Below are 26535 nucleotides of genomic sequence, written 5' to 3'. Positions count from 1 at the left end.
GACACCGCGGGCAAGCGGTGCTGGGGGCCTGCTCCTGCCCCAGAGATGCTGCTCGCACCCACTTCTCCAGCTTGTGGAGGCAAATACCTTCAGGAAATGTCAATTTCCAGAAAAAAAAAAAAAAAAAAAAAAAAAAAAAGCAAAGGAAAACCCCCAAACGAGAGGCTGCTGGTGCACATTGGGTCCCATCCCATTTCCTTCTCCGGGGAAGAAGCGTGGCCGCGCCAGCGCTGTCCCAGCTCGCAGCAGGACGCCAGCATGCAGTGATTGCTCCAAAGAACAAACCAAGGTGAAGATTTTGACAAAATAATTTTATTTTGCTTCGCTTCATTTCTGCCGAAACCTCACATTTTTCTTTTTTTTTTTTTTTTTTTGGCTGAAAAACAAACAGAAAAAAAAAAAAAACACAAAAGGGCCAAAGAACCAATTCGCTTCGCCGTCTCCCGCAGGCGACCGAGGGGCTCTTTTGACCAGATTTGGCTGCTGGGGCCGCCGCAGCCCCCCAAAAACCCCTCTACATCCCCCCCTCCCCGGCGCTCAGCCACAAATCAGCCCCCCCAGACTGAGCCCTTAAGCTCCTCTTGGCGCCGCTCGCAGCTCTTGCGCCCGAGGTTTTTCTTAAATCTTTTTTTTTTCTTCTTCCTGTTTTTTTTTTTTGTGTGTTTTTTTTTTTTAAATTAATTTATTTATATATATATTTAAAAAAGCAATAGTCCTTTGGTCCCTAAACTCTAAGGAATGATATGACTCTGAAACAAGTAATCCTATGTCCCTGTGCCAGTGACAAGCAGGGGGAAGTGCGTGTCCCGCCACCCTGCTCCATGGGATATATATATATATACTTATTTATATATATCTTCTATAAGTCCAACATCCTTTTATCCTTTTTTTTTCCCTCTTTTTCCCAGCCAGACGTGGAAAAAACAATCATGATTTCTCTTTCCAAACAAGCATCCTCCAGGTGAAACGCCCAAGGCTGGTCCCTTCCCGCTGCCTTTGGTTTAAAGTCCGTTTGGAGCCTCTGTTCCTCGTTCCTCCTGGGAAATTTGTAGCAGCAAATGAGTGCTTTAAAAAGGTAGCTCACGTCCCGGCCGCCCGGGCCTTGGTCCTCTCTCCCGGCGAGGGATTTGGCGAGTCCCAGCAAGCGGCCAGCAGCGAATCTCAGCCCCGCTACCACTGCCGCATCGCTCTCCTTCCTGCCTTCCTCGCTCTCTCAATCCCGTTAAGAAACAAACAAGACCGTTTGGATCAAAAAATAAAATCAAAAAGGAAAAGAAAAGCTACAACCAGAATGGCTCTCTTCTTCGCGTTTTTTTTCTCCATCGCCTCCTCCTCCTATTCCTCCTCCTCCGGGACATGTTGCAAAGAAAGAGAGTTACGGGTTTGGATACTGCACTTGGGGAAGGGGAAAGTCGTCAGACACTGCGGGACGCCCAACCTGCAAGACACCGAAGGCTCCGTGAGCGATCCACGGCTGCAGGGCAGGATCTGGCCCATCCCGGCAGTGCCCAGCTGAAGCACCAATCCCACATCACTGGGATTTTACCCAAAACGGACGCTCTTTATCTCAAGCGCCCAGCCCCACACAGTCTTCTGGGAGCAGAGAGCCCAGCACAGGCATTTTTTGAGCAAATCCGGCTAAAAACAGCGGTGCTGTAGGTGACACCCCCAGGTCCCCACCTTACCTCTCCATAGGGCCAGGGTGGGCAGGGGTCAGTAGGGTCTGTTGGCATCTTTCGGCCGCTTTAGCTGGACTTTTAGCCTCTTCATGCCGATCTGGAAGCCGTTCATGGCCTGAATGGCTGCCTGAGCGCTAGTCGGATTGTCAAAACTGACGAAACCTGGGGGTGAGGGACGGGGTGACAGAGGGGGGGACAGTTTGTCACCATCAGCATCACACCTCGCTGCTCGACTGCAACAGGGTCACGGCCCAGCTTCATCGTGAACCCCATGCTCCCTCAGATGGGCTCACAAAGTCCAGGAATGGCCTCTGGGATGCGGAAGGTCAGGGGGACAATGCAGCCCCAAATTGCACGGTGTTGGGTGATGACATCTCTGGGGACACCGAGGTTTGTGAGGACATCAAGGTGGCAGGGCCTGTGGGGACTCTGGGGTGAGAGGATCCACAGGGACATGGGGTTGACGGGATCTGTGGGGACACTGGGGTACGTGTGTTTGCAGGGACACCAGGGTTATGAGGTCTGGGGACACTAAGGTGATGCAGTGACATCCTAATTAGTGGCAGCAGGAGGTTATGTCCTTCTGTCCTGGCACGGCGTGGTCCTTCAGCCCTGGGGTGACAGCCACCACGCTGCTTTGGGTTTGGTCACCCATTGGTGCTGCCCGGCCACCAGGGAGAGCCCCAGACAGTGACTTACCAAAGCATTTACTCTGGTTGGTGGCACGGTCCACAAAGACTTTGGCAGAGATGACATTGCCGAAAGGCAAGAACATCTGCGTGAGCTCCGCATCCCCGAACTCCTGGGGCAGGTGATAAATAAACAGGTTACAGCCTTCGGGACCTGGGTGACACACAAAGGACAGGGCCACACGTCAGCCACGAGGCGGGGGCCACCGGGAGCGGCAGAGCAGCCGGCCCCGCGGCGGGGTGCCCCCTTACCTTCTCGCTGCTGCTGCGGGATGATGGGCGCTTGCTGGGGGAAGGCTTGGCTGATGGGCGCGTAGGCGGTGGGATATGCTGCTGGAACAGAGAGACACGGTGCTGAGACCCCGGCACGGGATGGGGACCGGCCCCCGGAGGGATGTCCCCAACTGCCACCCTCGCTGGCGCCAGCACGCGGGGTTTGGTGGCGCAGAGGTCTGAGCGGAGCCGTGGTCACCGCTCGGGTGGTGGCTGCTTGCTGAGGTCCCGTTCCTCCCTTGTGGCACCGGGGTGGGACGTGGCACCGTGGGAGGGCGCAATTGGGCTGCCAAAGCCTTTCTGGGGTGCTGGCTCCCCCTGCAGTGCAGCCTGCCTCTGCCAGCACAGCCCTGGCCTGTGTGAACGGCTCTCCCAGTAGGGATGCTGGGGGCACCAGTATCACGGCCTTAAGGTGGAGGAAAGAGGCTTTTATCAACTTTTGGTTGGCCAAAATAATAACCAGGGGTCAGAAACTTCATCTTCTGTTGCAAAGCTGGAAATTACCACTGGTGCTCCTAATTAAATGCCAACTGCCGGGCTCAGAGTACTCCCACAGCACGCTGACACCCTTCTCTTGTTGTGTTACTGCCCTAACCCGTGCCCGGGACACGTGGGGCCGCGCTGCCCGGCTTCAACCCCCCCGCGGCGCTCAGGGCCCCCCTCCAGGAACCGGCACGGAGCAGAGCAGGGAGAGAAGGAGACGTGCAAGCGAGGTTTGAGACCTGCATAGTGCTGCATGCCCGCGTAGGCTTGCTGGAGGGGATCTGCCACTGTGGGGCTTTGAGCTGGGAAGAGAAAAGAAGGGAGAATGAAGAGAGTAAGCAAGGGAAAGCCGAGGATGACCAGCTCCCAGCACGCGCCCCCGGCACCCCCCCACGCTGCGCGGGGCGGTGCGAGGCCGGCACCTGGGTAGGGGTGGATGCCGTTGGTGTAGATGGTCTCAGAGGCAGGCTGCCCGTTGGTCTGCGGCGGCAGCGGGCTGAAGCCGTTCACCCCGATCGGCGTGGCGATGCTGGGCACGGGCGCCGTGCTGATGCCGGGGGGAGTGCTCGTACCTGCGGCCCCACGGGCAGGAGGGAGGGTGTCAGTGCTGGCGTCCCCCCCCTGCCGAGGCCACCGGGGAGGTGGGTGGAGGGGTGAAGCCAGGGGCTGTACCTGAAGAAGGGGTGAGGGGGGCAGCCACCAGCCCGCTGACGTTGAAGGCGGCCATTTGCTGCATCTGGGCGGCAGCGATGGCAGCCATGGGGTTCAGGCAGGTCCCCTGCGCCGCCGCCATCAGGGCCGCCTGCTGCTGCATGATCTGAAGGGGGAAGGAGAAACAGAGGGAGGAAAGAGGGAAAAGTGAGCGAGGTGCAGAGGAAAAAAGAGGCAAGGGGGGTAAGAGCATTTCCAGCACGTTCCCCGAAAAAAAAGACGCGTCCCCTCCCGCGCTGACCCCATGCCACCTCCTACCGCCTGCGTGTAGGCCCCGTAGGCGCCGAACTGGATGGTCATGGGGTTGAAGATGCCCAGCTGCCCGGCCATCTGATGCATCCGCCGCAGGGTCCTCTCCTTGTCCGTGTCCGCAAACTTCACCACCAGGCTGGACGAGGCACCCTAGGGCGGGGGCGAGACAGGGCTGACGGCAGGGCCACTGGCCTGGCGTGACCCCAAAATGTCACCCTGCTCTGGGGACGGCCCGCTGGCTCCCGGCAGCCGCAGCGTCCTCGCCCCGCAGCCCTGGGATGCCGCCTGGTTGGCAGCAGCAAGCAGTGATCGATGCGAGGTTTAATTACAGCCGTCTTTCCTCCCAGCGGCTGCTCCCTGACCGCTGTTTTCCTTTCCCCCTTGCTCACAGTTTTGACCTTCGGTGTTAATTAAATCACACCTTTCTCCTGGAGCGAGGGAATTAGCCCCACGCACCCACCCCCAGCGCACGGCAAGGATGAACCTCAGGGTGATGTGGACAACAAACTGGGATTTTGATCCAATTAGACAGATCAAATTAGCCGGTGATTGGATTATGGAGACAGCACAGGGGGTAGGATGAGGGCCGCGGGGTGCGCCCGGCGCTTACCGGCATGGTTTGGCTGCCGTGCAGGCTGTTGATGGCAGCCTGCGCCTCGGCGTGGCTGCCGTACTTCACAAAGGCACAACCTGCGGGCAGAACGGGGGCACGGGAGAGTTGGGGTTGTGGGGGCTGCCCGGCTGGCAGCTCCCATCCCCCAGCTCCCTGCTTCCCACCTTTGCTGGCTCCGTCGGGCCCGCGGAGGATGGTGCACTCCTCGATCTGGCCGAAGGGCTCAAAGAGGCGCCGGACGTCGTCCTCGCTCTGCTGCTTCCCCAGCATGCCCACAAAGAGCTTCCTGTCTTCTAAAAGCAAAGCAGAGCCCGTCGGCGAGGGGGATGCCACGCGCCGTTCCCTCCCCTGTGCCAGGTTTGCAAACGGTCGTGGAGGAACAAGAGGCTGGGGAGGGAGGGAGGCCAGCAGCACCACTGCAAAACCCCGTGGTGGAGACGCAGGGTTCCTCCTCCTCCCCATCCCACAAAATGCACGGGGTGGGAGCCCTCTCCTGCAGAGGGATTTCTTAGGGGTGAAGCCGAGCTGAGGACCGGGCCCCTGCTCCTGTGGTGCAGATGCTGTCCTATACCACAGGATGCGTAGGGATGTGGCTGGGGAACAAAGCCCACAAAACCCCAGCAATTGCATTCGTATGATTGACTATCAGAATAACCCGCAGTGCCCGGCCGTGCCTGGGGGACATCAATAACCCAAACAGGAGAGAAGGGAGAGTAAATAATGAGAATTTCATGATTATTACCAGCATCTGTCTTGCGCGGCCACACGGTCCCGCCGCGCGCTAATGGCATTTGACAAAGAAAATAAGGTGCCCTGTCAGAGCGTTGCCAGGGAAATAAATAAATAACGGCAGGAGACGATTAATGCACCGCCCGTTAAGGTACCGGGCAAATTAGTTAAGGGAATAGGGCTCACGCATTGTCTGGTTAAACATAAACCATCTCCCCGCAAAGGCGGCCGAACGTCGCCTCCTGGGCGAGGGGGCCAGAGCTGGGCACCCGAGCTCACCCATCGATTTTTAATCCCTCACCAATTACGCTCGGTAAGTGGGTAATTTATTTGCTGTGTCCCTCCGGGACGCGCTCGCAGCAGCTGCGTTGTGCTGAAGAACCACGGTGCACTGTGGACGCGTGGATGTCCACCCCGGGCAGAGGGACAGGGTGCAGCTGGCTGTCACGCCAGCACCCCGTGGGTCCCCATGCTGCTGCGGTCCCTGAGGGCCTCTAGGACCCACCAGCATCACGAGAAGTGCCAGGTCTCAGCCCTCTGCCTTTAAACGTTGCCGAGCCGCGTGCTCAGGGCATCCATCGGGCAGCCCCACGCCCTTTTAGGCAGCTCAGGGGGTGCACCTACCTCCTCGTCCCTCGCTGTCCGCCGGCTTCACCTGGATGGGGCGGTTCATCTGCAACACACAACCGGGAGCAGGCGGTCGGCGGCGGTGCCACAGCCCCCGGTGACACCTTCCGTGGGGAAGGGCAGGATGTGGGGGCATGGGACGAGGGCACGGCACCGGGACAGAGCGGAGGCTCCAGCCCCAGCCCCGTGGGGCTGGCTGCACTTCGGGGGCAGCAGGTGCCCCCTGCTGCCTGGTGGCACCGGGGACGTGCACGGGCGTGATGCGTGCCAGGCGCCGTGTTGTCCCCACACCCATGGGCATGACGTGTGTGTGCACCAGGACGCGGGGACAGTGCGAGCATCCCCACAGCCGTACCTCGCTGCACGGGGCCATTTCTCCTTCCCACCTCTCTCCCCCCTCCTCTTCCCCCCCTTTTTTTCCAAAAAAGCGCTACAATTACGGCAGTTTCCACGGCAACAAGCGTGCATCCCCCGCGCTGCTGTGCCATGTGCTTGATAGGGTCGTCACGGCAACGGCAGGCCGACACGCGTGCACCCAGCATGCACGGGGGGGGCGTCACGCGTGCAACACGCCACGGGTGTGCCGGGAACGTACTGCACGGCCTGGGCGCACGACGGCAGCATGCGAGGACGTGCGTGCAACGGGCGTGTAAAGATGGGCACGTACGGCAGGCTGGACACCCGCAGGAGGCAGCCACCCGTACAAGGAGGTGCCCCAAAACGCCACCGCCGCCACCGCGGGGGCACCCCCAGAGCTGGGTGGGGGCAGCGCCGGCCCCCAGGTGACGATGAGGAGGAGGAAGGCTCGATGAGGAGGAGGAGGAAGGCTCGGGAAGAAGAGGAGGGCGGTTTCCACGGCAACCGCCTCGTCTCCCGGGAAACGCAGGGAGGAGATGTCAGCGCAGAGGCAGGGATGCTCGGGGAGGGGACCGATGGACACGGGGTCCCTGCGTCCTGCTGTCACAGCCGGGAGGAGGGACCCCATTTTTTGGGGCGGGGGGGAGGCGCTGCCGGTCGCGTTCAGCAGCACGGCGGCCTTTGATGGAAGACGTTTCCCATTCCTGCCGTGATACACTCAACATAATGAACCCAGTGTGTGTGATTTAGAATAACATTTCGGAGCCGCAGAGCGCCGTTTCGATGTGCCTCCCGTCCCCGCCCGCCGCTTATGAACCCGCAGCAGTCCTCCGGGAGCGGCTGATGTTTGGGAACGCTGGGCCACGGGGACCCGCCAACCTCCCCCGGGGCTACGTTGCACCGGGGAGAAAACCAGAAAGGGTTTTTTGGTACCCCCGGGGCTCTCTGGCTGCTCCCACACGCGTCTGTGGTGCCCACGGCCGCACACCCACGCTTGCACGCGTGCCGTGCCCGCAGCCCGCTGCCTGCCCGTGCCAGCACGCCTCCGTGCAGCGCCGTGCACGCTTGCGCCCGCGCAGCCCCACGGCCGCCCGTCCTCGCACGCCCTCGGCGCAACCGCACGCCCACGTGCAGCCGCACGCCGGCCCCACGCGCACGTGCGGGCGGCCACACGCCCCTGGGGGTGTGCGAGCTGCACCGCCCGCGCACCCACGGCCCCTGCGCACAGACACCCACCTGCACGCCCACTACACCCTGTGTGCCCCCACTGCACACCTCTTTGCACACACACACACACACACACGCGCGCTGCCCCCCCGCAGCCGGGCGGGGCCGTGGCGGCGGACAAAGGCGGGGGGGCCCTACCTCGATGCAGAGGATCTTGGAGCCGGCGGGCACCCACAGCACGGGCGGCCGCGGGCCCGGCGCCGGCACCTGCGGCAGCTGCATGGCCCGGCCCGGCTCGGCCCGGCCCGCTTGGGTTGGGCTCGTTTCGGGCCGGCCCGGCCCGGCTCCACCCGCGGCGGCTCGGCGGGGTCCGGCCCGGCTCGGCTCGGCTCGGTTCGCGCAGCGGCGCGCGCGGGAGGCGGGGCGGGGGCGGGGCCGAGCCGGACCGAGCCGGGCCGAGCCGAGCCGGGAGGTGGGGGGGGATGGGGGGGGGTGGAGGGGGGGGCGGGGTTTCGCCGAGGCCACGCCCCCCTCGCCGCGCCAGGGGGCGAGCACGAGCACGGGGGCGAGCGGCGCGCACCCGCAGAGGCGCGCCCCCGCGGCGAGGAGCGGGGCTCCAGGGACGGGCGCGGGGCGCGCGGCTTCGTCCCGCAGCTCCCCGCGGGGGCGGCGCCGAGCGCTGTTCACTCGGGAGCCTACTGATGGCAGCAGGGACATGGGGGGGGGGGGAACAGGATGGGGATGGTGCCCCCCGGCCCCGTAACAAAAGGGCTCCCCCCCCCCCGCGCGTGCCCGAGCGCGGCGTTTGTATTTACGGGCCTGGCGGCTCTCCCCCGCCAAGCGGCTGCCCTATCGATTTTGATTTAGGAGAATAATTAAATATTTATTTTCACTTTGTTAAAGCTCGGGAGGTCGGAGCCCGCAGAAGGCGCAGCGGCACGCAGGCGGGGAGAAAATCAATGCCTCGGTTTGCGGCCGCTGGAGCGGCTCCTGCGCCCTATGCCGGGACCCCGCTGCGCCCCGGAGCCCTGGCGCGTCACCCAGGGGTGACAAAATCACCCCCGCAGAGGGGGATGTGTTAAAATGTGACGAGCCTGCGTTTAATTGGGCTGCGTTTGAGCACGCACCCAGCACCGATGGAGTTGGTGCCATCCCCAGTCCCCTGGCCACCCTGGCATCGCCCCCAAGCACTAGGCTGAGTGCTCGGAACTCATCACAGCGGTGACGCGGTGACACAAGGCACAGCTCAGGCCACAGCTCCCCCGTGCAGAGCATCCCCTGAGCCAAAGTGATGCCCGTGCACGCTCCATGCGCCCAGCACAGCACCCACGGCACCGCAGATGGGCAGGGGAAGTCAATGCGGTGCCAGCCCCCAAATCTCGCCCCGATTCCCGGCTGTCACTTACCCCTGGCAGTGTCTTCTGCTCGTGCAGGGCACTCTGAGCCTTCAGGGCCGAGTCGCGGGCGCAGTAGGTGAGAAAGGCACAGCCTGCAGAGACGGGGAGGCAGGGTTAGCGTCTGGCCTGGCACCCATCACAACGCCCTGAGCACCCCAAATTCCAGCACCCAGTGGCTAACGTGGCTCTGGGGCGCGTCAGCACCCGGACACCCATCCTGGGACCACGTGCACGTGAGCAAAACCGCCAGCCCTGAGCTCAGCCCCAAAGCAGAGAGGGAGATGTTAATGCAAAAGAGACGAGGGAGCAGCAGGAGGAAGGTGAGGGCACACAGTGAGGCCAGCAGCTCTCCGGCCCCAAGCACAGCACCGGGGAGCCCTGGGGAAAGCCGCAGCCAAAGTCCTCCGGGAAGCAGATTTCCAAGAGTCGCTGCCGCGCACCCCGGAGCATCCTCCCCGCTGCGGATGGCATCGCGCCGCCAAGGCGCTCCGGCTCCTCCAGCATCACGTCGCGGCGCTTCGGGAATCAGAAATGCGCCCGGGGCGAGGTTTTCCCACGCTGACTCACGCTGCCGAGCGCTCGCTCACCCCACGGCTCGCGCGGCAGGGCCGGGGCTGGCTCTCTTCTGTCCCCACAGGAGCGTCCCGGGTCCCCGTGCCGCCGCGCCGCTCCCTATCCGAGGGCTCCCCGTATTTGCCGAGGTCACATCCATAAGCTTCTGAAAGTGATATTAAAACAGCAGCAAAACAGTTTCCCTTCAACAAAGTAAATATTTAATGAATAAAATTGACATTGATGCATTTTTAATATTGGCACAATTAAATCCGCCAGCTGATTAAGTATTAATAACTCTTAATAAGTACAATCAGCGTGCCTCGGAGGAGAGGGAGCGTGGCAGTGGGGCGGGGGGCGCCAAGGGATGGGGTCCTTCAGCCACCCTGGGGTCCTGGGCACATCAGCTTGTGTGGGGGCAAAGACAGAGCCCCTTTGGTTAAATATTAGGTGGAAAACGGAGGTCGATGCAGCAGCTCGCTTCAGCCCCGAGCTGCGTGTGCCTCTGCCTTCCCAGCCGCCTGCGTTTCCAGTGTTTGCCATTTGTAATCAAGCTGGCTTCCTCCTCTCTGCTCTGTTTTCCTTTTTTTTTCCCTTCTGCGGGCAATGATGTGGACGGTGCCCAGGAGAAGTTGGGAGGGCAGCAGCAGCAGCCACGTTTCCCCTCAGAGGCTCTCCAGGAGCAAGGACAGTGTTTGAATTAGAGGAGCATCCACAATAACATTGTGTTCCTGGGCCGTGGTGGTCAAAACCTGTGCTGGACAAAGCATCGTTGGGGCCAGCACTGTGCAATTCCCTTGCCTTAGGGCACAAATTCAGCGTCGGAGGCATTTTGGAGGCCTTGGTGCTGGGAATGAAGGAGTCCAGGAGTCGTCCCAGGCCGAAGGGGTACCAATACACCGGCACCCACTAGCGCCAAGTTTCGGCTTCCCAAAATCTCGCGGTGAGGCGGGCGCTGCCCACAGCCCAGGAGCGTGGTGGCAGCTTGCAGAGGAGCACGAGGTCCCATCCAGGTGACACCCAGAGCTCCGTGGTCCCACTCCGGTGTGGTGCACCCAGCTGGGTGTCCCCAGCCCAGGCAGTGCCCAACACAGCCGGTGGGTGCTCCCAAGGCAGGCGGGAACACCCCAGACCTAGGTGGGTGCCTCCTGCTTGGGTTGCAGGGGTTTCTCTGCTTCAGATGGGTGCCTCCACCTCAGGGGTGTCCCTCTATAGGGGTACCCGAACCTCTGAGGTACCTCACCTCTGGGGTACCTCCATCTGTGGGGCGCCTATGCACCTCCTGGTGTGTTTACCTCAGGGCTGCCTCCACCTCAGGGGCAGCTTCACCTCACGACACCCCACCTCAGGGGTACCTCCAGACCGGGGATAACTTCACCTCATGGTGTCCCACCTCACAGAGCCCTACCTCACCCGGGGCAGCCTCCACCTCACGGTACCCACCTCAGGGCTGCCTCCACCTCAGGAATACCTCAAATCAGGGCTGCTTCCACCTCACGGTGCCCCATCTCACCGAGCCCTACCTCAGGGGAGCCTCCACCTCATGGTTATCACCTCAGGGCCGCCCCCCCCCCCCGGGGATAACTTCACCTCACGACGCCCCACCTGAGGAGCCGCACCTCGGGGGCGCCCCCGCCTCACGCTGCCCCACCTGAGGGGCCCGTCCGCCTCACGGCCCCCCACCCGAGGTGCCGCCGTGCCGCCCGTACCTTTGTGCATGCCGGTGAAGCGGTCCTTGAGCACGGTGAGCTCGTAGATGCGGCCGAACTCCTCGAAGAGCGGCTTGAGGTCGCTCTCCTCCAGGTTGCGCGGGATCTGCCCCACGAAGAGCTTGATGGCGTCGTGGTCCTTCATGGCGATGGCGCCGGCCGGGTGGCTCAGCCCGTTCACCCGGCCGCTGTTCGCGGTGCTGAACGCCGCCCCCGCCGGGCCCGGGCCCGCCCCCGCCTCCGCCGCCGCCGCCGCCGCCGCCACGCCGCTGCCCGCCGCGGCCATGGCCGCTCCGCGCCGCGCCCCGCCCCGCCCGCCCCGCTCGGCGCCGCTCGGCACCGCTCGGAACCGTTCGGAACCGCTCGGAACCGCTCGGCGCCGCTCGGCTCGGCCCGGCCGCGCTCGTTCCCCCCCCCCCTCCTCCCCTCCGCCCGGTGACGTCAGCCGGCCGGCCCCGGCCGGGCGCGGGGCATTAGCATAATGAGGCGGCGGCGGCCAATCACCGGCCGGCCCCGCCCACTGCTGCTTGCGTCATCGCCGCCTGGCCACGCCCCCCGGCCGCCCTCGGTAGGCTTCAGAGTTAACGCCCGGGGCCGGGGGGGCACGGCCGCAATTAGGGGACGGCCGCTAATGGGGGGCCTGCGGCTCCACGCAGCGGGGGGGTGGGGGCATGCAGGGGTGCAGCCACATACGTGTGTGCACTGTGCATGTGCATGCGGTGGAGGAGTGTGCAAATGTGCAGACACGCGCGTGTTGCATGCGTGTGAGCATGCACGTGCATGAGTTGCAAGTGTGCAAGCGTGCATGTGTTGCAAGAGCGTGCAACTGTGCAGGCACGGGCATGCACGTGTTGCAAGTATGCAAGTCTGCAAGAATGCATGTGCATGTGTTGCAAGCATGCATGTGTTGCATGTGCAAGTGTGCAGCTGTGAAACATGCATGCATTGAAAGTGTGTGCAAATGGTTGCAAGCACGTGCAAGCAGTTGCAAGCACATGCAAATGCGCGCCTGTATTGCACGCCTGTATTGCAATTACACACATGTGCAAGCACCTGTGTGAATGTGTTTGCAGCCTGTGTTTGCAAGCATTCGTGTGCATATGCTTGCAAACACAAACACGGGTATGAGTGTGTGCACGTTCATGCAGCACATGCATGTGCACACACATCCAGCTGCACACACGTGTGCACGGGCAGGAGCTGCCCCCACAGAGGCTCCCACCCCGGGCAGGGCTGAGGCCAGACCTCCCGGCGCTCCCGGGGGGGCGGCTTCATAGGGAAAATGAAAATTAATTCCTCCAGCACGGAGCGGCATTTAATTCCCAACAAAACCCAACGGCAAAACATCCTTATCTCCCATCGCCTCAAACCCAGCCAGGAATTATCGATTCCTGCCGCCTGTTGCACCAAGAAACCCATTTGTCCGTCGGCCCAGCTTTGGTAATTACTTTTTTAATCTCGTTTTTGAAACGTTTTTGCATAAACGCGGTCATTATTGTTTTTTTTCCACCCTCCTTTGCTGCCGTCCCTGCGTGTGGGCAAACTGTGCCCCTGGGCGTGCTCCCAGCGCTGGGTGGAGGCAGCACCCATGGGTGCCCCGTGTCTGTGACGGGCGTTTTCGGGGAGTGGAGCCGAAATCTCGGGGCTGGGCAGGAGGCATCTGCCGCTCCTCGGCGCCGCTTGGGTTTATTTTTAAACCCGTTGGCCCCGAGTGATTCACACGCTGCATGTTCCCGTGTTCTCCCCGGCAAGTTTTACATGACAAATCCCGGGTAAAAATAGATGTTCTCGAAGGAGCCGACATGCCGCGAGGATGCAGTGGGGGAAATGGAGGGACCGGAGGCACCCCCGTGGGTTGGGACCCCACACCAAGCAGCCCCCTGGTCCCTGGCCACCAGGTCACCCCATGATGGGGAAAAAACAATAGGGCTGCTTTAAAAAACCGACAGGATGGGTTAAAGAGGATCCCAAAAGATGCAGCGGGATACTCACTGGGAAGGGGCTGCTGAGGAGCATGGGATGGAGCAGAAGTTGTCCTCGTGGGGCTGAGAAGCTCCTGTGGTTGCAGCAGGGCAGTGTTTGTTTGCTGCTACAGGAGCTGTGCTGACACCGGCCTCCCGGAGCTCTTTAGGACTTGGCGGTGCATCGAGCCCCAGCAGAACGAAGCAGCCATCATTGTTATTTACATCTTTTGTGTTACTCGGTTTGAGAGAAACAAACATCATGGGAAGAGCAGGAGGGCACATTGGCAATCCCAGCTCGCCTTCAATGCCCTACCTCAAACACCAGGCCGGGACACCAATCACTGACCAAAACAATGGAGAAAACGGGCACGAGTTTCCCAGAGAGACCCAGAGGAAGCAGAGGAACATCTTCACTCAGGAAGCAGCGTGCAGGACGGCTTCCCTTCCCTTCCCTTCCCTTCCCTTCCCTTCCCTTCCCTTCCCTTCCCTTCCCTTCCCTTCCCTTCCCTTCCCTTCCCTTCCCTTCCCTTCCCTTCCCTTCCCTTCCCTTCCCTTCCCTTCCCTTCCCTTCCCTTCCCTTCCCTTCCCTTCCCTTCCCCAGCTGGAAGATACACCTCCTTTTCCCCCAAATCTGCCATGGGCTACGCTTCCCTGCTCCATGGTGGTTGGGCTTCCCAATCCTTTTTCTTCCTAAAACTGGGGCAGTTTTACCACCACAGCCAAGTACCGCCTGGGTACCCCTGCGCAGGAGGGTGAAGAAAGGCGAGGCTTGGTAATTTAGGAATATTTTTAATTGCAAGTAAACAACAGTGAAAAGTTTCCATCCATCACGGAGAGCAACCAGCAGAGTTCACTCATTTCAGACTGGGACACGCACACAGCAGTCCTGGCCTGGGGGAATTCTCCCCGGGAGCCCAACCTCAATTCTCCCCAACCATCAAAGGACAAGAACCACGACCGACCCCTCTGGGACAGCCACGTAGCAACGCCAGCCTCTTCCCCAAGGAAAATACTGTCCAAACCCAGCCCCCTGGGTGCAGGAAGCAGAGCTGGGCCCCTCCGAGGACAAGAGAGCAGCAGGGGGACACAAAAAGCCCGAGCAGAGGCAGCAGCCGATGGAGGAGCTGAGCGGTGCCTCAGGAACATCCGCACCCAGCTCCCGGCTCAGCGGCTTTGTGAGGTCTGAGAGGCTTCGGGGCTCGTCTCAGGAGCAGCCAGGGTTTAGGGACGCAGCCGGGGCACAGAGAGAAGGGACAGGGAAAGGCCAGGAGCCAGTGGGTGCCATCCCAGCACAGGCAGCGCCTTCAGGGGCCAACAGCAGGAGGTGGAAATGGAAACTGAGGGAGCCCACTTGGCCTGCAAGATTAGGATTCCCCACACACACACGTTACTGTTGAGACTGGACACCAGATTCTCTTAGCAGGGATGAAATTTGGGATACTGGCACAGAATAGGCATAGTTAACCCAGCCGAGCAGGCACCCAGCACGCTGCAGGGCCAGCAGGACGAGGCACAGCCAGATGCTCCTCCACCAGCATCCCTGCAACGAGCCTGCTCCAGGGCAAGGCCTGCCCAGCAAAAAGCCCTTGCATGGTCTTCCCAGGCCCCAGCTGGGTATGAAAAGGCACCTTTTCCTCTTTGGGGTCATTTATTTATAGGTTTAAAGAAATAAAAATAGAAAAAGGGGCAAAGAGTGCATACTAAGGAAAAAAAAAAAACACATTCAGTGCAACAATGCGAGAGCAGAAGCAGGGGGAGTGAAAGGGTCCCTTCACCATGCCAGCAGCTTTTGAGGGAGAGAGAGAGAGCTCATTCCTCCTGTGCGCAGAGCCCGAGGGCAGCGGGACTCTCCCTTCAAAACCCGTCGAATTCGTGGTCACAGTATCCTACGAAGAGAGGCTGTGCCTGGACACCACGCCTGGAAGCAGAGCAGGCAGCGGGCGTTACGCGGAGGACACAGAGCTGGTGAGGGGGGGTGAGGGGTCAGAGGAACCCAAAGCAGCCACCAGAGCCCCGGTTCAGATGCGAGCAGTTTGCATCCTGCACTTACAGGCTGTTATTTTTTGTTCAAGCATGGAAGAGAGGCCTAAGGTTAATTTTCCTGGGGATGCAGCAAGGGAAAGCGCCACAGGGCAGCACCCGGTGCCGCAGGGGGGTGGCAGGAGCTGACGGGGCCCCTTCCCCAGCACAAAACCCTCTCCCCCACACAGCCACCACCCCAGGGACCCCCTTTTCCAGCCCAGCCCAAAGCAATCCCTGCCCACACTCAGGCACGAGAAATGCTCTGGACTTTATGGCTCATTTCACACCCAGGGAAGCTCGCCCCAGCCCCAGCACCCTCCCGGCCCTGCCGAGGGTCTGTGTGCAGGGGGTGTCCCCTGCAGTGTCCCCCCACACTGGGAGGGGGGACGGGTACCTGAGAAGCTCGCAGCGGAAGCTGGCCAGCCGCACGTAAGCATCTTGCAGGTTCCTCACGGTCGCGTCACTCCACAGCCTCTCAGCTACAGCCCCAGCTCTTGGCCTTAAGGAGCAAGTGACAACAGCAGCCCGGTCAGGGAAAGCTTCTCACACATTCCCAAACACTTCCCCAGCCCAAGTCCTTCAACACACAAGGGTACGTGGCTTCTGATTGTTAAAAGCCCCTCGCCCAGACGGGTGCAGATCGGGAGGTGTCCCAGTGACAGGACAGAACAGACTGGCTGCAGCAGCAGGTGGCACAGGAGCAAGTTTTGCTCTTAGAGATGGCCACAAAACCTCGTTTAAGCCTCAGTGAAGCTGTTAGTGCCACAGCCCTGCTGCCAGAGGACATAAAAGTACCATGAGATTGAGCCTGCAGCCCTGGCTGCACACCACGCCGCGCTGAAGGACCAAGCTAACCTCCCCAGGACATCTCTTACCAGAGCCTGGGGGCCAGGTTGGTGACGTCCACGTACTCGCCCCACATGCACGCCTCGCCGCCGATCACCAGAGCCTTCTGCTCAGGGCTGCCTGCCAGAGGACACAGCTTTCAGGTGATCGGGTGCTGCAAGACAACAGTTCACCTTCCTGCCCCGCACAGGGGGACAGCTACGGAAGCTGGGATTTGCTCTTCTGGAAGCCCCAGCTTCAAACCCTGGGGCACGGAGAGCTGAGGTGCAGCCTGTTTGCAGCGAGGGGACAGCAGGGAGCCCAGGAGCCAAGGCACAGTGACTCGAGCACGTTCACACCAGCAGTGAGAATCACGAGAGACAGCCCCAGAACCACCTCTGAGCAAGAAGCCAGAAGGAAACGCGCCCCGAGGAACGCACCTGTGAAATCCAAGGGCTCCACCTGGTAGGCTGCCATCCAGTCCTGCCCGTAGGAGATGCGGTTGAGGTACCAGGGGGCAGAGAGCAGGGCCCTGTAGCCAGCCTTGGTGACGTTCGCCATCTCCTCCTTGTAGGGCGGGGAGTTCTTCCACACGTGGATGATTGTGTCTGGCCTCACCTGGACCCGCAGCACAAACACACGTGGAGCCCGTGCACAGCGTCAGGGCAGCAAGGGCACCGCCCCCCCTCACAAGCAGAGTGCCCCAGAGACATCCCCAGCTCCAAACACCTCTGGTGACCAGGGCTCTGCACCAGAACCAGTCCATAACCAGTTATCACAATACTGGAAGGTAGAGTTACACCCACCCCCCTACATCGCCACTGTCCTGGCGCATCCAGTCCCTCCGGGGAAGCTTTCCTTGCTCTGTGCTTGCTGTTTCATGGCAAAAGCCCCCCAAAGGGCCAAAGCACCGAGGCAGGCACTGGATCAACTTCTGAGCCACGTGCAGGCTCACTCGAGTGAGCAGCACCAGCACCATTCACCCAAGATTTAGGGAGTTGTGCCGGGGAACGCAGGCAGCTCTCACCTTCACCCTGTTGTCGAACACCTCCTGCCACACCATGTAGCCTTTGCCAAGGGAAGAGACGATGTCCAGAAGCCTGGGGTGGAAACATGACTGAGTTTGGGGGCCTCCCAGCTACATTCCCCTCTCCTTGCCAGCTGCACACACCCAGAGAAGCTGCACCAAAATCCTCGCCATCCCCAGGGGGACAGGAAAGGACTTCTCATGGAGGAGAGAGAAAGCACAGCCCCTCCCAGGGCTCTTTTCTCCCTCAGCCTTTTTGTGACCAGCCTCCCCCCCCAAAATGTGGCTAGGCTACTCTGTTCAGGGACAGAAAGGCCCAAAGGCCTACACTCCTGAAAAGGAGATTGGTTGTCTGAGACAGCAGGAGACATTTGTGCCTGTCGTACTGCAGCTGCAGGCCCAGGACGCAGCCGTCCTCACCTCTGGATGTAGAACGACTCTAACTTTGTGTAATCGCCACCAAAGCCCATCTCTTCCATGAAGGCACGAATTTGTGGGTTGGACTTCCTGCGTACCAAAAAAGAAGAGAATAAAATCCCCAGGCACCAACCCGGAGAGCCTCTCTCTCTGCCTAGGGGAGCAGGGCACCAAAGATCGTGCCCATGATGCATGGCTGGGACTAAAGCGGGCCCGTGCCAAATTTTTGGCTCCCTTTCCCCCAAGAACAACCCTCTGCTCTCCCCCTACCCATCAAGGGGGCTGTTCTTTCAGGCCCCCATCCCCACGCACCCAGGCAGCAGAGCACCGGGCCTGTTTCAGACCCCAGGCCCCCCCCAGACCCGATTTCTGCCCAGGCATCACTCACCAGCACGTGAAATCCACCTCATCGCCACCCAGGTGCAGGAAGTAGTCTGGGAACACAGCACCCACCTCTTGAAACAAACTGGTCACAAACTGGTAGGTGCTGTTGAGGATGGGGTTGATGGGCCCGTAGGTCCCAGAAGGATCCTTGCCCAAGTAACAGGGAGTCAGCAGGTCTGGAGCACCTGGGTCACGACAAGCCCAGCAGAGTGAGGAAGGGGCTGAGGGGCTGTAGCGCATCGTGTAGCCACCCAGACCACCCTCAGCACAGCCCAGAGGCCACTGGGGGACAAAAACCCCAGCCAGTGCACCAGAAATGTGCTCTGTGACTTGGAAAGTCTGATGAGCAGGGAGCAGATCCCCATCCTGTGCTGCTCTGCACTCCCCACCGCACCCACACCCACAGCTGGGGCAGGGGGCAGCGTGTCGGGACAGGGGAACTGGCACTTCACCCCTGCAGGATGTGGCTGCCTATGCCCTGCTTTTGAGATCCACGTCGCAGAGCCCCCTCCCCAGGCAGCTACAACCACGGCTCTCACTCCCAAACCCCCAGTTCCTCACCTGGCCCCCAGGACTGGGTGTGCCCGGGGGTGTCAAACTCGGCGATCACCCTGATGCCCCGGAGCCGGGCGTACTCGATCACCGCCTGCACGTCACTGGCTGTGTACACGTGGGTCATGGCGTTGAAGGCGCCCTGGGGGAAGACGTGCGGTCACAGCAAGCAGCACGCGGCCGGCCGGGGGGCTGCAGGACAGCCAGCAGGGGTTACCTGCTTGCTGAGCTCCGGGAAGGTGAAGCTCTCGTAGGGGAAAGATGGGTCATCTACGATGTGCCAGTGAAACACGTTCAGCTTGTTGTAAGCCATGACGTCCTGGGAAGGAATGGGAACACAGATAAAAACGTCGTGCTCCTTCTGAAAGGCCAGCCTGCTGTCACAGGAAGGAACCACGGGACCTCAGGTCGCTGAGTAATGGGCAACGCAAGATCCCAAAATGTTCCCCAGGACCCAAGAGCGATTCCAACACCACAAAGAGCTGCAGAGGGTCATCAGTGCTTCTGCTCACAATAAAATCCCTGCTCTCCTTATACCAGAGCCAATGGTTGAGATTGGGAAGTTTAATTCTGCCTGGGATGGATGCAGAACCACCACCCACTTTCCTCTAATGCCACTGGGACATGTTTTTCCCTTGCCTCAGAAAGGATCCAGCCTTGGAAAGTAAGCCAGGCTGCAGGAATCCGAGATACCTCAGGGCTTTTTCTTCCTTCTCCCACTTAGGAAGGGAGCTGAGAAATCACCTAAATCAGCTGTGAGTTACACCAGGAGCAAACACAGCCACAGGCACAGAGAACTGCACTAGGAAAGGCTGACAGCATGGAGGCATTTTTCCATCATGCAAATCTGTGTACGAAGAATTCAGGTCAGGCTGCCATCCCACCCCAGCCTGTTGCTTCATCCAGAAATAAGCACGCTGGTGCTCCTCAAAAAGCTTCCGTTTGGCAAGCTCTTCCCCGATGAGAAGTGAACGCAGTGGCCCATGCACAGCCGCATGGCTGGCTCTCCCTAGACAGCTCCTGGAATCGTCAGAAATGAGCAAAACACACCCCAAAAAAAAGCAAGAAAACAGAAAGGTGGCCCTCCAGGCTACTCAGGGAGGCTCATCTGTCAGAGAGGGACACCCAGCTAAACGGTTTTGCCTGCCAGCGGGGCAGGACACACGCCTCCCAGCCCAGGCACCCTACCAGGGTCTGCAGGATGGCTTTCAGAGGCAAGTAGTGGCGAGAGGTGTCCAGCAACAGGCCTCGGTGAGGGAAGCGGGGTGAGTCCACAATTTCTGTCTCGTTGACGTAGTACTGTGGGAGGAGAGGGGAGAAGGAAGAAGTGAGCAGGGCTCCAGGCAACGCAGCCATTAGCAGGAGGAAATCAGGGTCAGCCTCATCCCCAGGGCCAGCAGGACAAGCAGCGTGTGAGCTGGCCAGGAAGAGCTGCTGTGCTGTACCAGCTCAGGAGGCAGCACGCGCTGCCCCGAAGCACAGCTTGCCCCCAGGAGACGAGGCAAGGACTCGTCCCCCGCACGAGCCAGCCACGCACTCACCGTGCCGTTCTCATCTCTCCCAACAAGCTGGCTGAACGTCTCCAGGCCTGCGGGAGAACCACACACAGTCACTCGCTCAGCACGGATTCCAAAGAGAGCTCAATTAATTAAGACTATGGGAAAAGGGAGGCGCAGGGAGATGTCCCGGCCTGCAGGGAGGGCAGGAATGCCCAGCAGAAAGCTCCGTGCCTAAGCACGCCTCACCTCTGAGAGCTCCCCAGACGGCATCGGCGTAGAGCAGCAAGGAGTCCCTTGAGATGTGCAGCTTATCTGAAAATACAGCATCGGTCGGACTGGCACAGGCATTAGGATCCTTGCACACTGCCTGAAGGCACGAGAGCCCCAGCTGTGGGGTCGGAGCTGGACCAGCAGTGGTTTTGGTACAGGACTGCATCCCTGGGTCCCAGAGAACTGATTTTGGGGTAGTTTTTTTGTGTTGTTTCTAAACCTCTCTCACTACATTACCAGCAACCTCGGATGAGTTGCTCGCCCCTGTCCCAATTTCTCCACAATACAGTGAGGATCCTGCCTCTCCAAAAAGAGGATTAAGTGCTGTAGGGTGCAATTTCCAACCAAGAGGCACAGAAATACCTGCGCTCTGCTCCAGCTACCTCCTCCCCAGTACTTACAGCTCTCGTTGGAGTTGAGGCTGGGAAAGCCATCACAGCCCGGCGTGGAGACCAAGACGGAGAGCTCAGTGCAGGGCTTCCTCCACGGCTGCTTGCTCTCTGCAAGGCACACAGATCAAAAAAAAAGGTTGAAAATGAATGCAGGTGTACTGCAAAGCTGGGCTGGATTAGAGGCAACTGCAAAACCTGGCCGGAAGCTTTCCTAGCACAGAAAGGCCCCTGTCCGACCCCATCTTCTGCAGAGCTGGTGGCAGCCCCAGCAGCTGGGAAAATAAACCCAGTGGGAGCTCTGGTTGCTCTCCCCTATCTGAAGAAGCATTTTGAAGCCCAAATCTTCCCTGGAGCACATAGCAGATGCTGCCCCAACTCCCAAGGGAGGTGCTAAAGCTGCTCTGAGGTAAGGGGGTCTGCTCAGAGCCATCTCTGGCCAGGAGGAACGTTGGTGGGTCACACCGACAGCCCCACAGCATTCCCAAGGACAGCCAACACTTGCACAGCCACCAAAAAAATAAAAAGCTTGGCTCTGAGCCTCATCAACAAGTCAGACACCAAGCTTTGGAGCGACCGTGGCACCGCCAGCATTTGGGTAAAACGCGGAGAGCAGAGGAGCCAGAGACCCCAAACGCCCCCATGAAGGAATGGTGAAACCTCTGCGGTTGGAGCGAAATGGCTCAAAAACACTCCTCCATTTTCAGGTTTCCTCTCAGTACAGACAAGCCGGTAGCCAAGGCAACCTTGCAGACGTGCGAGCTGGCACATGGAGCACAGCAAGACCAGCTCCCTACGCTTGGCAAGGCAGCGGCTCAGCAGGGACGGCTGCTCTCAAGCCTGGCGACACGGCAAATACTCATTTTCTCCCTAGGGCCCTTCCCAGGGTGAGCACTTCCCAGCCTGCGCCTCTCACCTCCGTTCGGGTGGAGATTTTGGTTTCGTCACAGGAAAGCAGCCTCCAGGAGCGAGCAGCAGCCGCTCTGAGGATGAGGGGAGCTGCGTTTAAGGTGCAGATGTTTCCAAATTTCCTACCAAGCACCAGCAGCCCTTCCAGCAGCCTTGAGAGGAAGGAAGTCAGTGCCCAGCAATAATCCAGGCGCTGAGAAGCTCACCCTGCAGCGTGCCACGGGGTACCAAAAAGCCCTGCAGCAGGGCAGCGCAAAGGGGAAGAGAAGCAGCAACAGAATCGGTGCCACCACCACACTTAAACCTGCCTGAGAGGCATCTCTGAGCACGAGACACCCAGTGCAGAGAGCACAGCACGGGTAAACCTCTGATGGGGGAGGGAATCTGCAGCCAGCAGAAGGTGAATTTGAACAAAGATGAATCTGTGATTCTGTGAATTACTGTCACAGGGTGCAAGGACGCTAACGCGATGGTCACAGCGGGTTCTTAGCAGTAAGGCATCAGGGATGAGAGGTCCTGGCTGCAGCTCCACACAGGGTGCAGGTCACACGCTCACAGGCGTTTTGGAGGCACGCAGCTGAAGGACAAGAGACGAGGGAAGAACAGCAAGGGAAATCCCAGCTAGAGGCTGTACTGGGTCTGCCACAGAGACAAGGAAAAGGAATATGCTTCACCTTGAGGGTGTTCAAACCCTGCTGCATGGGCTGAGCTCTCTGTCCTTGCAGATATCTCAATTTCAGCTGGACACAGCCCTGAGAAGCCTGACCCTGCTGGCTCTGACTCCAGGGCTGGCCCTGATCTGACCAAATACTCCCCTGTGTCCCTCCCAGCTTTCATCAGCCTGCTTTCATGCTTGGAGTCCAGCAGCGTTTGGGCATAATCCACAAATCCCCAGAACATTTTCAACCCCTGGCAACACGCGACTGCCCCTCCAAGTGTGCTATGGTAACAGCTGCTGGAGCATCCCACCCGCGGCAGCGGTCGCTCTCCCTCCACTCAGAGGGAGAAAGACTCCGAGACGCCTGCTCTCGGGGCACAATCCACACCTGCTGGATGTGCTGCAGAGCTGATAACTCACACCGGCACGCAGAAGGCAGGAGGGGACGGCTCACTAACATTTGGAGGGCTCTAAGAGAACCCTAAACTTGTTCTGTGGGAAGTCCAGCGCTGCCTTGGCACGCTCTGAAAGCAGGTCAGGAGAAGATGCTGAAGTCTCCTAAATTCTCTGCAGTGCGATCGGCGTGCTTGTTTGTTCAACTGACATAGCTGCTTGCTAAAACAGGAAGAAAACTCTTTCTGTCATTTATTTTCTCTATTAATAGAAACTATTTTTTTTTTCCAAGCAAGGTTCCCACTCCTTGCTATTACTAACCACTCATGTGGAAAAAAAAGGAAGGCCGAGAGGAAAAAAGCCCTAAAATTAAACATGCAGACCCAACTCCACATAAAAAGAGCGTATGGAGACCAGTGAGTGTGCACGGAGAGCTCGATCTGGTGATCACAAGAAATTGCTCCAAACAATGCGATGGCCACAGCTCCCTCTGACAGGAGCAGGAAAACGTGAAAAACTGTAAAAATCACGTTAAGAAACGATGCGGTCTTTGCAACCCTCAAATGGAAAATTATTTCTTTTGCTACCTAGAAGAGTCAAGTTTAGGAGCTAAGCCAAATGTCTCTTCTCCGTGTTTCACACTTGCCTTTGTCACGATGCACCTGAGACAAAGCAGGGCAGCTTCCAGGGCTGTCACCCCACTCTGCTCTGCTCAGCAGCGACAGAGTTCACGCTGACATACCGGGAAGCAGAGTTACGAGCTCTTTTGGATGAATGGAGCGTTTCACACTTGGGAGATGGAGCTCTTCGGGTTGCCTGCAGACCCACGCAGGCACTCAGCCTCGGTGCGTGCCGGCTCCTCGATGTGTGTGCTTGCCCTGCAAAAGCAGCCAGGGAGTTTGCAGCATTTCACCTCAGACGTGCAGCAAGGCAGCACTTTTTCACAAAGAAGGCCAGGATGCAAGGAAGTTATGATCAGCCCCAAACCAAGCCTAGGCTCTCAAAGCTTTCTGCCTTTTCTCATCTTATACTATAGATAATTTCAGGGTGCATCCAAGGGCTGTCACCTCTTTGCTAGAAAAGCCATGCTGCTTCGGGATGCTGACCTGCTCACCTTCTGAAAAAAAAAAAAAAAGGGCAAAAAGAGCCCCAAAACAAGAGTATGTACTTGTGAGAACCAGGCAACAGCAGTTCTTTCTCAAGGCAAAATCTTTGCACTGGATGCACAAAGAGCTGCTCGAAACGGGAAGAGCCAAGACTTGTGAAAAGCGCTGGTAAGACTGGCAGCAGCTCTCCCCGGTCACGAGTAAGAAAAGGAAGTAAAACGCAACGCTGCAGTGCTGAAATGAAATCTGGGGGAGATAAAAATGAGATAAAAAGAACACGCTGACTGACTAATTCCTTGAAAGAAATGCAAGATGACTGATGCTCACCGTGCTGTGGAAGGCTAGGCTGTTTGATTTTTAGTTTTTATTAAACACAACAACAACAGAAGCACTGCAGGCACTGCCCTGCACATAAAAAACAACGGGGGCTTTTGATACAAGACTCAATTCAACCAACCGAGCCACTAGACTACAGCCACCGCTTCCTCTAGCCATCAGCCCCAGGTGAATTAGAGAAGCACAAGGAGGGAAAAAGCAATACGTGGGATTCACGCACCCAAGACAGGAATTTTCAGACAGGAGCTGGGCACTGAAGCTCCAGGCTGACTTGGGCTTGTGCTCCCCAGTGCAGAATCGCTAAAAATTCAACAAGTTGCTTTACTTGAGGCAGTGTTCATTTGCTGACACTGCAAAGTCCCCTGAAAGCCTTGTACAGGAGGTGGTGACACCATGAGCATGCTACCAACCCAACAGCGTAGATGGGGACGAACTGCAACACTGGAGGTTTCCTTATCTTGTCATTGGGTCAGCACATCCCCACTCACCTTTGGGAGATGGTTTTAAGGAAAACCCAGGGTTTAACCCCAGAAAACACAATCTCTGCTTCATCAACTACATCATGGAGAACAGCATCGTTTTGCTGAACTAGGACTGGGTGAAACCCAGCATTTAACACAGAAAAACGTAGTCTCTCTTTCATCGACTACATCGTGGAGAACCACGTCCTTTTGCTGAACAAGGATTTGGTGACACCAAACTTCCCAGTAGCCAAGTTTCTGCTGGGCTGAGCTAGAAGTGGGCAGGTTTCGGTGCACCTTTTGGGCCAACGCGAGGCTGGTGTGCCACGAAGTGAGTGGAACAGCTCTCGCCTGCCATGGTTACCGCATCCAGCGCCCTGATGCAGCTCTGCGTGCCGCTCCTGGAGGCACACACACCGCTTCTATCCCATATGGACACCCGACCTGAAGCCAGGAGCACTTCTACAGAGCCAGTTTTGTTTCCTTGGCCTGAGGAGAAGGACTTTGACAGGCAGAAGAGCCGTGCCCCACCTGGGCGCTGCCTGAGGTGCAGACCTTTGCTTTATTACAGCGTGAAGCTACAAAGTCCCACCACAACACAGGACCCCTGCGCGTCAAGGCGCGTGTTTCCACAAGCCGCACACAAGTTTTTAGGGACTCAAAGCTCCGTGCCCGCTTCCCAGAGCGGCTCCTCGTCCCCTTCCATCCCCGGGAGCCCGCCGGGCGCCCCCCGCCCCTCGCCCTCTCCCCCTCTCCTCACCCGCGGACCGCGCGGCGCCGAAGATGAGCGCCCGGTACCGCTGGAAGGCTTCGTCCAGCACGGCGCAGCCCGGCCCCACGGCCGAACCGGAGGCGTAGGAGAAGCGAAAGAGGCCGGGGGACAGCGGGCAGCGGCCGGCGGCCGGCGGGGAGAGCTGCCGGAGGGGCTGCGGCCACACGGCGCCCGCCGGGCCCAGCGCCGCCAGCAGCAGCAGCAGCGGCCGGGCCGCCGCCATGTCGCGCTCCCCTCCCCGCCCCGCCGGGGGTGCGGCTTCGGGCCGGCTTCGGGCCGGGGGAGGGCGGCCCCCGGTCCCTCACGGCTGTGGGGTGACGAGAGAAGGGGTTAAAGGGGGATTTGGAGGGGTTTCTGAGGGGAAGTTGTGGCCCCCGAGCGGCTTCAGGCTCTTTGCTGCCAGCTCCGTGCGCCTCAAAGAGAGGTGCTGAAGTCCCAGCTGCTCGGTGCAGGGTTTATCCGTGTTACAGCCCTAAAATCGCCCCGCAGCAGCGTTTTAGTGAACGATCCTCATCCCCTAAGGAATTGAGATTTTGAGCATCGCAAAAGCATCACCAGAGGCTGAGGGAATGGGGTTCTCTGTGGGGCCGGGAGGGTGGAGGAGGATGCTCGCCACAGCGAGGGCGGCCTGGGGGTGCCAGGGGTCGCGGTTTTGTTGGGGTCTAAACATGAGTGTGGGGATTTTGTGGGGTTGCCACAAGCAGGTGGGGGAATTTCAGGTGGAGGGGGGCTGTGGGGCACCTCCAGGCTGAGGAAGCTCCATCCGTGAGCTTAACTCCTGCACAGTACCGCAGCCTCCTTCCCCAGCCCTGAGGAGCCCCCGGAGCTGCCTGTCCCCTCCAGGACGAGGTGGATCTGCAGCCAGCAGTGCCCATACAAAACCAAGGCACCAAGGTAAGCCCATGATCAGCCTTGGGAAGCCCGGGAGCACAGCCCCACAAACAGCTGCCCCGGCCTGAGCTTAAACAGAGCTCCTTTAGAAACCTTTAGGGCCGCTGGTGGCCTGCACTCAAACCTGTGCAGTGCCAGCTGTTGCCACTGCTGTTCTGACCAATTCCAGCATCTCTGGGCTCTTCCTTCAGTGTATTAAGATTGCAGGAAACAACAAAACACGGATTGCTGCTGTGTTACAGCAGGCAATGTCAGCAGCAGCAGCAGGGCTGCGCTTCCCAGCATGTGAGGCTGAAACGCAGGAGAGCCTTGGCTGCTCTCCCTGGGGCTGCTGCCCTGGCTTGAAGCAAACCCTTATTTCAGTCTGTGTCGGGTGGCGTGTTCACCAGACTTATGTAAAATGTTGTGATCGTAGCCCGCAG

General features: G+C 59.3%; 2 protein-coding genes across 9 annotated transcripts; both read right to left on the bottom strand.

Moving 5' to 3' along the window:
* Positions 1-296: 296 nt before the first annotated feature.
* On the bottom strand, positions 297-11545 carry CELF6 (CUGBP Elav-like family member 6). 8 transcript variants are annotated; one of them, XM_038184775.2, is made up of 14 exons: positions 11239-11379; positions 9418-9695; positions 8987-9069; positions 6054-6102; positions 4865-4993; positions 4698-4777; positions 4094-4237; positions 3797-3941; positions 3547-3696; positions 3364-3426; positions 2621-2701; positions 2379-2522; positions 1686-1841; positions 297-1438 (listed from the first exon to the last, which is right to left on the bottom strand). In XM_038184775.2, the coding sequence occupies exons 2-13, from the start codon at positions 9479-9481 to the stop codon at positions 1714-1716; spliced, it is 1260 nt and encodes a 419-aa protein (XP_038040703.1). In that variant the 5' UTR covers positions 9482-9695; positions 11239-11379; the 3' UTR covers positions 297-1438; positions 1686-1713. The 8 variants fall into 8 exon arrangements, with proteins under 8 accessions (XP_038040703.1, XP_038040698.1, XP_038040699.1 ...); XM_038184770.2 differs by lacking the exon at positions 9418-9695 and having other exon boundaries at positions 11239-11545; XM_038184771.2 differs by lacking the exon at positions 9418-9695 and having other exon boundaries at positions 2621-2698; positions 11239-11545.
* Positions 11546-13975: 2430 nt separating this feature from the next.
* Positions 13976-25482, bottom strand: HEXA (hexosaminidase subunit alpha). The gene is made up of 14 exons (XM_027466364.3): positions 25211-25482; positions 20600-20698; positions 20175-20240; positions 19971-20017; positions 19618-19728; positions 18647-18748; positions 18439-18571; positions 17882-18062; positions 17497-17583; positions 17077-17149; positions 16490-16667; positions 16100-16190; positions 15619-15723; positions 13976-15120 (listed from the first exon to the last, which is right to left on the bottom strand). The coding sequence occupies exons 1-14, from the start codon at positions 25443-25445 to the stop codon at positions 15057-15059; spliced, it is 1572 nt and encodes a 523-aa protein (XP_027322165.3). The 5' UTR covers positions 25446-25482; the 3' UTR covers positions 13976-15056.
* Between the last annotated feature and the right edge of the window lie 1053 nt (positions 25483-26535).

Source organism: Anas platyrhynchos, chromosome 11 (genome assembly GCF_047663525.1).
Source record: "Anas platyrhynchos isolate ZD024472 breed Pekin duck chromosome 11, IASCAAS_PekinDuck_T2T, whole genome shotgun sequence".
Taxonomy (NCBI): Eukaryota; Metazoa; Chordata; class Aves; order Anseriformes; family Anatidae; genus Anas; species Anas platyrhynchos.
The sequence above is the reverse complement of the archived record's forward strand: the minus strand, read 5'-3'. Positions and strand labels throughout refer to the sequence as shown.